Source organism: Passer domesticus, chromosome 6 (assembly GCF_036417665.1).
Source record: "Passer domesticus isolate bPasDom1 chromosome 6, bPasDom1.hap1, whole genome shotgun sequence".
Taxonomy (NCBI): domain Eukaryota; kingdom Metazoa; phylum Chordata; class Aves; order Passeriformes; family Passeridae; genus Passer; species Passer domesticus.
In genome coordinates, this window is record NC_087479.1 from 16,714,646 (window position 1) to 16,727,057 (window position 12,412).

General features: G+C 35.3%; 1 protein-coding gene across 7 annotated transcripts in view; it reads left to right on the forward strand.

Moving 5' to 3' along the window:
* RPS6KA5 (ribosomal protein S6 kinase A5) overlaps positions 1 to 12,412 on the forward strand; it is a 67,492-nt gene that overhangs the window by 23,679 nt on the left and 31,401 nt on the right. For 5 of the 7 annotated variants that reach the window (XM_064423572.1, XM_064423577.1, XM_064423579.1 and 2 more), the window contains exons 4-5: positions 1,131 to 1,246; positions 2,056 to 2,163. In XM_064423572.1, the coding sequence (XP_064279642.1) occupies positions 1,131 to 1,246; positions 2,056 to 2,163 (224 nt within the window). Of the gene's footprint in view, positions 1 to 1,130; positions 1,247 to 2,055; positions 2,164 to 12,049; positions 12,178 to 12,412 lie in introns of those variants that run through there. The other 2 variants (XM_064423573.1, XM_064423574.1) reach the window with 2 other exon arrangements.

Consider the following 12,412-nt stretch of genomic DNA (forward strand, 5'->3'; position numbering starts at 1 on the left):
GCAATTCAGTGCTTCCCTTCTACTAGGTTAGCAGTTCTGGCTAGAAATATTTTAAAAATTTGTTTCTGTTACCTTTTTCTACGTGCTAAAGTTTTTTAGAAGAAGGAAACAATTATAAAATGTGGGTTATTTATGCTCCATTAAATCTTTTTAATTTGCTTGCTGGTCTAGATAAATAATCCTTCTCACTTTGTTTGATTCCACTAATATTCCTTTTCAAATAGAGTTGGAGATCTGAGGAGTGGAGAGAGATCAGAATAAGTGTAATTTGTTTATGTGCTTTATCCTTCAAACTATTAATATAAAATAGGATCAGACCCCATTTATGGATTTGTGTTTTATACCAACAAATCTGTAGAAACAATATTCAAGAAAATAATGAGTAAGATTTTTTTTTTGGTGCATGTACCCTGCTCTGTATATGTGGACCTCAAATACAATAATGGGGTATGTGAGATTGCAAATTAATGGCTGTAATGTACACTGCTATCATAAACAGCTCTACATCTAAAATATGTTTGTGTTACAGTGGAGCTCTGTTGTAATATTTTTTTCCCTCTCCTTTACTGTGGGAAAATCCTTGTGTCATAGCCTGCAAAGAATGAAACTGTGGTTTCCATGAGGGAGTGTATGTGGAAATAATCTCCTGCAGTAAGTTTTGCTATCAAGGTTTCCCTTGGGAAGGGAAAATTTTGTAGTTGTCCATAGCTGATTGTTTCCCCTAATACCTGTTTTCTGAATTGCTTTTCTTTGTGACAGTCTGCCTTGTTGCTCATCAGATTATTTCATAAGACTCTACAAGGGTTCTGTTAGTAGAATATTCTTTTCATATTCCTAAATAACTAAAATACTGATTTTATGATAAAAATATATTTATAATTTAGGAATAGTTAGGCTTTTTTTATGGTTTTGATGCTTATTCAGAAGTGGGTCTTGTTCTTCCTTCAGTTCTCTAAGAAAGAAATTGAATATTCTACAGCATGATGAAATATTAGTAGATTACAATTAAGGAAAAATATCTGATAGTAGAATGTGTTACTAAATAGCTTACAAAGTATCTAATAATATTCCAATAAGAAAATAAAATTGTCAGAAAGTGAAATTATAAGGTTCTGTGTTCTATTTTTTAGACTATATAAATGGAGGAGAACTATTTACTCATCTTTCACACAGAGAGAGATTCTCAGAAAATGAGGTGCAAATTTACATCGGAGAAATCGTTTTGGCACTTGAACATCTCCACAAGGTAAAATAACTTTACTGTGGTGCTGATTTTGAGGTTTTACAGCTGTATTCTTTTTGTATCATATAAAGTTAATAAGGAGAACTATTGTTTTAGATTGTTTTAAATTGGAAGTAAGTTTATCTAGTAATGGGACATTAGTTGTATAATTAGAAATAACCCCCACTGAAGTGTCCCTCCTTGTGCACCAGATTAAGGCCACAATTTTTTGGCTGCGGGATGAAGAGTAGTGTTATTGACAAATGATTTCTTCATTTTTAGTAATCCTTGTGAACTGGTGTATGTCACTAAAACTAATCTGTAGTGAACATCAACATTTTTGGGTTGCAATGTTCAGTTATCCTTGTTTTCTACACAAGGATACTGAGTGGTAGAGTTCTAGCACAGCTGTAGACATGAAAAGTGCTACAGTTCTCTGAAGTAATCAGTAGATTTGTAGACTATTATGAAGCATGCATGTGAGTATGGTCTATGTCTAGACTGTGTAACAGAAGCATCCATTTTCTTAATGAAAGGAGAACTGAGTTTTGCACTCAACAGCAAGTATTTGGTCATTTTTAGATTCAAGAGATATACAGTATGTCCTTGAAATTTTAAGACATTAATGTGCAGTGTAATTTCTAAGATTTTTTATGTAATTTTAGTTATTTCTTCAAAGGCTTTTAAAAATTGTCTTTTGAGGTGCAGCTTTCATGTGTCAAATTATCTTAATAATAAGAATTTTGGTGGCTTTATTTTTAAAAGCATTCAGCAACATCTTCTTGATGTGGTTACACTATTTGGAAATACGTTTTCTTATATTCTGTTTGCAGTTGGGAATTATATATCGGGATATTAAACTTGAGAATATTCTCCTTGATTCTGATGGCCATGTGGTGCTGACAGACTTTGGCCTAAGTAAGGAGTTTCTTACTGATGAGGTGAGTATTTGGCTCTCCAGTAAGTGTGGACAGAATTGAGCAAGATGACAAAGTCTCGTTGAAATACCAAGCACATTTAAAAAGGATGGAAATCCTGCATTCCAGACTCCTACATCATAGAACAAAATCTAGTTGTCTCTCTTACTAGGTTTTGAGCTTTCAGTTTATTTGGTTTAGGCCTGCCACTGTTGTCATACATCTTTGTTCTAGTTTTCCCTGAAAAGCTTTCATACTTTCTTCTGCTGCCCTTGACATGTAAAGGGAAAGACCTGCGTAAGTCTCAGAAGTCACTTACATTTTCATTTTCAGATGCTTTTTAAAAAAAAAGCTTGACTGTGCTAATTCATTGGAGTGACTAGGCAGATGGTATGCTATGACTCTTCTTTATGCTAATAATAATTAATGTATTATTATCTTGTCTTTTTCTCATGTCTTTGTGTCACTTTTAATAAGCTTAATTGCAAGCTTTTAGTATAAAAGCTTACCTCTTGCTAAGTAAGTACATAGTACCTAACACAGCGATCTCTCACTGTTGATGTTGGCTATTAATTATTTGTAAGGTACAGTTCTATCTCCATATAGGCTTTTTAGACTTTAGAGAGTCAAAAGTGTGCAGGATTTTACTTCTGAGAATTTTTAAATGGATGTTTTTTGGCTTTCACATTAGGTTTCACAGGTATTGAAATCTGGGACTGCAGATCTAAAAGTCTTTGTTAGAAGCAGCAGAAGGATTTTCTAAAAATAGATAGCTGGTAGTTTCCTCTCGAATATTTGCATTTCAAATGGAGTGTGGTAAGATTTAGGAGGGACCATTTAAAAATATATTAAATTTTACTTTCTGAAGTAGGGAAGTAGTAGACATAATGTCAGTATATTCCTTCTAAGTTACAGCATGAAACCAAGGGGAGGTTCCACTGGTATGAGAAGGGATTAGCAGCAGATTGCCACACCAGTGCCAGAGAGTAAGTGCAGGGAGATGCAGTTTGCATCAGGAAGGAATGCTAGTGAAAGGTGTGGCTAGAGAGAGTGGGACCTGTTAGAGCTGTGAGAAGAACTGTGCTAGGCACAAGAGGTAAAGCCAAGTACTGGCATTACTGCCCTGAGGGGTGAGAAAAGGAGCAGTACCCCAGCCTCTGATCCAAAGCTGAATGAAGCCTACATCTTCACTGTGTTAAGAATGTTATAATGAATCAGAACCTTAAAGTCTCAAACCATGTTTGTTTTAAGAAGCACATCTCATCTGTGCTCACCTTTGGCATATCATTTGCAAGCAGTGCAAGGAAAGGGGAGGACTTGGATAGGCATCTGAGATATCTGTTTGCTTTATCCACACTCTGAATTGGATTCTTCTTTCTCCAGTCATTAAATAAAGCCATCTTGCTCCTTGGAAATTTAATGTTGGTTCTTCTGACTCTAATCCATTCTGTTTTCAGTATGTACCTTATAAATGTGTTCATTTAACTATATTTTTTATTTTATTCTCTTCCACATTTTATAGTTGTCTTCCCTGTAAAAAATCTCAACAGTTCTCATGTTTTTAAGAAGAAAATAATTGCAACGGTGTTGTTTGCTTTCAAAATCTAAGATATTGTCTGCATTTGACTTAAGTTTTCCTGTGTGCTATTGTAATTTAGCTGCTGAATTTTAACATTATTAAAGTTACCTACCTACACATAGAAATTGACATTTCATATTTTTCCTATTTTTTGTAGATAATCAAACTACTACTAGAGACTAAAATTGATTACAATAGATACTTACACTTCTGAACCAATGTACTTACAGCAGGTAGAATTTGCCTGTATAGTGTTTTCAGGCTCACTAGGGTAACACTTTTAAATAAAATTACACAACTGTGTAAGTCAGATAAAGGTGTAGTATTTGCAATTTAGTCAGAGCAGTGTACTTTCATTTCTCTCCCTTTCTTGTCGTGTCTTTTGTGGTCCACCTGCTTCTTGCAAGAATTTTGCCATTAGAAATGCATTCTTAAGCAAGTGGAATTTATTCTAGTTACCCTCCTTTGGACTGATTATCTTAAACAAGTTTTATTTAGGTTATTCAAAAGGGATAAAAATTATCATAGTAGAGATATGTACTATATTTGGAGTTCTTATTAGAGAGAAATACTTCTCCATGTATTTATGAATTTTGGATAGTTTTATAGTTAGTGATGCTTACTATAAAACATAATGATTCAGTATTTTCATTATCTGCTATAATCTGATTACTTAAAGATTTCCATGTACTTGGGCACGCAATGAATCAAACAGGACTACAATAATTACAGCAGATTGGCTGCTCTACAGTGGAGAGGTGGGAAGCTGCTTTTCCTTAAGCACTGCTTGAGTGAAAGGAAGCAAATGCCTGTGACTTGTAGGAAAACAGAAACCTATTGATTTCTGCCATGCAGCTACTGAAGCATGTGTGAAGAGTGCATTGTCAAGTATTCTCTCTGTTTTTGTTATGATGTGAAAATAGCATGCATGAATTAAACATCCAAGTTAAAGCTGTGCAGCGTTAAGAGATTTAAAGTATTTTATGGTATTGCTTTGCTAAAACATGAAATTTTCCTTTTACACCTGAATCAACAGTGGTGTTGCCTTTGTTTTTCTTTAAAATGAAGCAATATGCTTTTACTTATGTGCAAGAAAAAGAAATAACCTGACTGGAATAAAGTAGTTCAATAAAAAGGAATTTTCATGTAGGGTAGGTCAGTGTCACAAGGTATTTAAGTATGAAAGTACTTTTGATGCAAGCTTTATTTTAAAAGCTCATGAAGACCTCCAGTATTACTAGCCTGACCAAATAATGGGATTAGGTATGAGATTAAGAGATTGAAAGAGATTCAGTATTGCTTTTTATGGTATTTGTATTCTTAACTCCATGATGAATTTAAGGCTAGTGTAAATGATTTTTAAATCTCAACTGAATTGTAAACAAAATTGGGGTAAAAAAGACAATTTTGTCCTGATGTTTTCGTGCATCTCAGTCTAGTGTTTGTGTAACTGGGTTTCAAAGTACATTTGCACACGACACTAATATAAGTTTTTATTGGGGACACAGAGAATTGGTAGAAATTGAAACTTCTACAGCACTATTTTGTTCATTGCACAAGTGAAATCACTTCAGTGGGATTTTTTTGTTTGTTTGGTTTTTTGGCTTTTTTTTTTTTTCTCAAGTCTTATAATATTTTTATCTTTAAAAACCCGAGAACTCCTAAGTTATTGTTTTGGGATCTTTTTCCATCATACTTCTTGTGTGTTATCTTGTGGACTTGTAGCTTATATCTTTTTAACTCATTAATAGCTCCACTTCTACTCTGGACTTGTTTTGATTTGGTCAATGTCAGTTTAACTTAGTCATCAGGTCTGGTCTTAATTTTCATGTGTATTGCTAAAATGCTACTTCATTTTTTAAAATCTTCTTTCCTCTCACATTGCCTTTAGCTCTATAACTACACAAAAAATCTTGTTTTACTATACATGGAGATCTTTGTCTTAAGCAAAATAATATGAACACATTTATTGAATTACTGTAAAAATGGTCTGTTTGACCAAGCATAATAATTGTTTTTCTTCTTTATTAAATCCAATAAAGTACACTTTCTTCCAGAATGTAGTGAAGTGCTCAATTCTTCTGCATTGGTACACGTCCTCTGCATTAGCTTAAGTTTTTTTCTGAGGCTTTTGTGTTTGCTTAATGAAGTTAAAAAAATTAGATAGTAAATACTGAATGTTGCCAGTCTTCACACAGTGTGTCTGTGAGCATCCAAATGTCTTAGTAGTAATAAATAATATAAAAATGGGTATTCAGTATGAAGGATGGTTGAATTGAAGCCTAAGACAGTTGGGTGGGTGTCTGTGTACTTCTGTCTGTGTAGAATGAATAGTTCCTATACATTGTTGTTTCTTCATCTCAAAATCTCTTGATGAGAGTTGCAAACTTAGATATAACTCAAATGCTTTTCACTCCTGAATTATTAGTTTTCATTTATTTGATGATAGAGTGAACATTCTGTTCTGGAAAGAAAAGTAGTATGTATTTTAAAAGATTTTAAAACATATTCCATGGAGGAAAAGTGATTAAATGGAGGCTAGTCCACTAGGGGTTTTGGTAGATAAACTGGGAAGAGGTTTGCACACATTCTTAGTGCAGTTTAAAGGTAGTCCAGAAGAGAAGGAAGTGACTACAACTTTACTCATTTGGTGCTTTAGGAATTTTCATCTAATGTGAGTGACCTAGTAGATTAGCTATGCATTTAACTTTAAAAGACCCTTTATAATTGTCCAATTAAACTGATAATGTCTTATGATTGCAATTAGGCAATGCATCCTCCAACACTGAGCATTCCCTTGCAAAAATGAGTAAAATGATCTATACTTCAGATGACTTGCTACATATGCTTGTGTTTTAGTTAAAGGATTGTTCAGTGATGTAGGCATAACAAACAATTATGAGAAATAGATTTACATTTCTTCAAAGAGAAAGAAGAGTAAACTGAATAGTGAAATTAGTCCACAGAAGTTAACATCTGTTGTAGATCTGTCTGGATAATTAGTTTTGGAAAAAGAAATTAAACAATGGCAAAAACTTTTTGTTTTGTTTGGTGTATTTCAGTTGGCTCAGTTTTAACTATCCTGAAATTGAATATTAAGAACATACCAAACACTCTAAAGGCACATCACTGAGCTGGACTAATTTAATTGCAAAACCAGGTCGTCAGTGATCAGTTGACTGTTTGAGCCTTTGCTCAAGAGGTTTCCCTTTTTAGTGCTTATCACAAAAAAGATTGTGCTTTTCCAGCATGGATCAGTAATACAGAAGACCAGATCATAAAATAGTTTCTCTTCAGATTTTGATGTCTAAATATTAAAGTGCTGTTTAAGATTTTTTGCAAGACAGATCATGATTTCTTACAAGGACTGGTTTAAAAATGCTCTTTTCCTGTTTTGATATACAATTTTTAAAAAATGCTGTTTGGAGGAGAAACACCAATCTGTGTTAAGTAGTCTGTTATCCAGTCTTCTAATGGATATTAGGTTGCCCGTCAGCTCAGAAAAATTCTAATTTCGAAGGGTAAACAAGTAACTTTGAGGGCAAACGCTCCCATTGTCATTAATCCATTCTTCTCACAGATTTTTTTTCTTTTGAATAACTGTGAATACATTGCTTCCATGAAACTGGTCAGCCAGGTGAAAAACTTTGAAAAATTTAAGTGACCAGAGACTCACAGCCAAATGTAAATGAATTTAGAACCAGATGGATTGCATTTGAGCAGAATTGTCCACTCCTACTTCTTTACCTTTTAGCTCTGGATCTCTCTGAAACTATAAATATTTGATATGTTCTATATTTTTTATTTTAATAAAGGAAATCATAACTGTTGAAGGCTTGTAATAACAGCTAGCAGAATTCTTCCCAGAATTAGTACTGTTCCATACCTTATAATTTTGCTTATTTTTGAAGAAATGCGAATTTTTCATGGTTTGCTTTGTATGCTGTTCTTTCTTGTACTACTGCCTCTCTCTTCTCAAAAAGACAATGCTTTTGAGAGTACATACTTGCATTCCTCCCAGACAATAATACGTTGTTTCTGGATTTATTTTTTTTTGTCTGCAGAATTGAGACTTTTGTTTTCTTTACTCTTAGTTATTTGCTTTAAGATCCATTATCAGGAACTGGCTTAAATAATGGCTTGTAGAATTGCAATTGCATTGCACCATGAAAGCACAGGTATTGTAAAAGTCTGTGAAAAGGGTTCTTGAATTTGCTCCACTTAACATTAGATCAGTGTGGCCTTCCATTGGCTTTGTTCTAGGGTCACAGAGGTAGAGGTCACAGATTTCTTGCTTAATGCAGTTCAAGGTTTAGCTGCCCTTGCTGTCCCCTTTAATTGCCTGTTCTGATGGCATCTGCTGGCAGGCAAATTTCATTCTTGCTTGAAAAATTCAGTAGCCTTGTTCCATGTGTGTTTTGGAAGCAGAAATCATTAATCTAGCTTTGGCAAGTGGCATAGTAACCAATATGGTATTTTGATTTAGCTGGCTTCTTCACATTGGAACAGCCACTAGAATAGGATGTTCAGTTAATTTCACATGATCCTATCCTTTTAAAAAAATTCTTCATATGATGACATTGCAGTCTAGAGGACCTTGGTCTGCCCTATTACAACTGTTCTTGCTCTAGTCTAAACTTTCATTTTTATATTACAGTCTTCATTGTGATTTTGTTGTATGCAGCAGACCAATCTAGACTAGTGTACCACTGAACTTTTTTTGTCTGTCTTTGTTATTCCTCATTTGTCTCCTGCAAAGGTCATGGTTTGGTTGTGAATAGAAGTTTACAGCTACAAAAGCAACAGTCTTCAGCTGAGAGACTGTTTGGTTGAACTTATACTTTCCGGTATGGACAGCTTAATTATTAAGCTGTGAAGTTAATTAAGCTATGTTAAGTATGGATATTATCACAAATAAGTTTCCCAAAATAATTGAAACTTTAAAAAAGTGAATATAAAGAAGAAACCAGTCAGTATAGCAAGGACCTTGTTAAAGCAAGATTTTTTTCCCCTCATTTTAAACCTATGTCACATCTTTGAACTGTGAGAGGTCTTTCTGTCAATTTTCATATGTCATCCTACATTAAGACTGTAATTAATGTTATTCTGGGCTATTGAAATGACAGCAAAGGATGTCACAGGTATAATTTCTATGAAAATGGATTTTTTCCTTGGTGCATTTTTGAGGTAAATATCTGTGATAGGATGACCCCTAAGGCTTGCTGAAGGTACAGGTCCTATTTCTGCCAAGAATTCAGGCTTTTCAGTCTTTACTTGTGGTTTTTCTGAAATGTAAAATCCATTCAGCTGAGCAGCTTGTTAGAACAACCTCTGCTATGTGGCCTTTACATATTATTAGTAAATTTTTAGTTATGGTAGCGTTCTTTTGATTTATCCTATGGTCCTGGTTTTCTTTTCAAGCTTACCAAGGGAACTCTAATACTTGATCAGTAGCTTGCAGCCAGTTTGTTGATAGCTAATATATGAGACATTCTGTGTGATACTGCTGAACTCTTCTACTACTTAAATTCTTCAGTCCTGTAAGCTGTTCCTGGAGGAACTGTGGATCTGGGCTAGTTTGTTTGAAAGCAGCAGGATGGGGAGATGGGAGACTGCTCCCTGCATTAGTGTGAGCTAAGGATGACCACAGCAAGTATGGATGTATGTGCTCACTGACGAGTGATGCAAGAACATCAGAGAGTCTCCAGTGCCAGGAAAACAGGCTTGGGCAACAGTCCAGTGGTTATCAGAAAAGTTTGTTGTGAGGAGAGAGAGGATTGAGGGCAAGTCAGGATTTGAATTTGATGGATCAGTATCAGCGAGATACCCAGCCAAGTGAAGACATACCTACAGCACAGCAAGAGCAGGAGCCTGAACTCCAGCTCCCAGCTGAAAGTGGAGGAGGCACTTGACAAGCTTCTGCACAGGTTACTCAGCTGCATTTTGTCAGAATTGGTCTTAAGCAGAGATGCCTTAACTCCTAGGATTAGTGAAAGAAGTTGTGAAGCCTGTTGATAAGCTCAGGGCCCTGACATTGGTGTCCTGGGAAAGCTTTCACTATTTATGCTTGTAGCAAAGCTGTAAGTTATGACTTTCAGGACTCTGATTACTTACACCTGTACAAAATAGGAGTAATGATGATACTGATTTCTGTATTCTAGAAATTTTGGTATCTCTTTTCCTTTCTAATGGGTGCTATTGAAATACTACTTACAGAGCCCAGAGAGGGTCTAATTGATGATAGCCTGGAACTTTGAAGTACCTTTAACAAAGGAAGAAAGGTGACTTTGAGCAGTTGCAAGACTTAATAATTGCCAGACCTACCCTTGCATATCCTGTAAAAACCATGAAACTGAATTTGTGTTATTGTGGGTTAGGATGTATGCTCTAAAGGACACATCCTTCTATGGCAGTAGTGACTGTTTCTCCATAAGTCAGGCCTTTCCTGTAGACGTGGTGAATGTGATTAGTCTCTGCAGCAAAATGGAGTTTGATCCTTTTGGTTTTTTTTATTGCTGTGAATGTGCTTTTTTTAATTTGTTGAAGGAGGTCATTAGATAACTCTGAAAGCGTAAGACCTCTCTGTCTTTGAGGATAAATGCTTCTTACGTTTTCAGGTAGTTTCAAAGACAAAAAAGTTGTTAAGCTCAAGTATTTGCAAGATGTGCATGTTCAGTGAGCATTCACCTGTTGCTAATTCAAGTTCAGTTGTTTTTTTAAGAACATCCTCTCTTGTCTTACATCTCATACAATAGAAGTGTTAATAATGTGGCTTTTGGAATTTGGATTTATGTTATACAGTTAAATTAAATGTAAATTTGCAGGGGGTACAAAATAAGGGGATTTCTAAATGAATGTTGAAATACAGCTTACAGTGGCATTTTGTGACAGAATCACAGAGTGGAAGGGATTGCTGGAAGTCATCTTGCCCAACCCTTTGCACAAATACAGTCACCTAGGGCTGCCCATAAGAAGCCTTTTGAATATCTTCAAGGAGGGATACTCCACAACCTTCATGGCCAGCCTGTGCCAGTGCTCAGTCACCCTCACAGTAAAGAAGTGTTTCCTCCTCTGGTCCTGTCACTGGGTACCACTGAAAAGTGCCTTGCACCCTCTTTTTTTGCATGCTTGCTCTTCAGGATTTTTGTGCATTGATGAGATCTCCCTGAACTGTCAGGTTCACCTCTTTAGGTGAAACAGTCCCAGCTTTATCAGCCTTTTCGCATAGGTTCCCTTAATCCTTTAATATTATTATGGTTCTTTGCTGGACGCTCTCAACTATATCCATGTCTCTCAAGTACTCAGAAGACCAGAAAATAACAGAAAATAAAACTGTTATTGGAGACAACCTTCTTTGAAAATGGTTTTAAAGCCACATATAGTGCATAACAGCAGAAGCTATTAGTGACTTCCTGGAAGAGGCATATTTAACAGTGACAAACTTACCGAGTATTCCTAATGAAACTTTATACTCTAAAACCTGTTTTTTAAGTAACAGCTAGATGTAACTGGTGAAGCTTGTAACTTAATAAACCACAGCATAAACAAAGGTTTCTAACAAAGAAGTATCTGGAGTTTATTACTTCAACTGTTTTGAAGTCAGAACATTCTACAGCATCTTATGAAGGCAAGTCTCTGTCAATCTGTAGTTGAAGTCAGAGTGCTTTGCTTTCCAGCAGTTGTCTTGATATCTGACTTTGGCTGCATTATCTTTACTCTTTGGAGAGGTAGCAAGTGAGGAGCAGTTTCTTTCTGTGTTTTCCGCTTCCCTTCCTTTTTCCTTTTGACCCTTCATCCCTCTCTCCCTCCTACCCTCCCAGCTGAAGTAAAAAAGAACAGAGATTGAATAGGTTTAGATTCTCTGATGGAGGGCTAGGAATTTCTGACATTTTTCTTTGTTTGTGCTTTCTATCACACTATATTTCTTTAAGAGAACAGGTACTAGAAAAGATTATCAAAGAGAAACAATAGTTGTGTCAAAAGAAAGTGGAATCATGAAAAGCTCATTATTATACGGTTTTGTTAATAAGAAGTTAATATTTCAAGTTAATAGTTAAACAAAATCAGGCCTTTTAACTATTCTGAACTCAGAATTTACCCAAAAAACCAGTCACAGTATATGTATTTTAAGAAATACAGTTTAATACTATGCTGCTGGACTGTTTAATTTTTATGCCTTAGGGTAGCACAGAGCACTGTTTCTACTTTTAGAAGCTTCTTCTCATTAGTTTAGTCTCTTACATAGCACCTGTTTTAAACTCCAAACCTGAATCTACAAATGTAAAACCTGACTTTTGAAATATTTGCTTTTTTGAACACTCTTCTTTAAAGGACCTATCAGGATCTCTCCCCAAAATGCTAGAAGCATGAAGGATAAGGGAGGAACAATGTTGCATGGCCCAAACACATGTGCTTTCGTCATTAGCAAGGTACAGCATGACCTCATGTTGACCTCAAAGGTAAATCGCTACCAGGGAACAATTATACATGCCTGTGAAAGCAGCTTAGTTTTGAACAAGAGAATAATTCAGTGTATAGAATAAAATTAAATTTACAACACTGTCTGCCTTTCCCCTTCTCTGTCTTGTCCCTCTCCAAGTCTCTTCTTGAGAGAATGTTGTTTCTTATATATGTGTTTGTTGCAAAAGAAAACAACTTTTCTAGAGGTCATAATGAATTCCTAAATATGGGGAA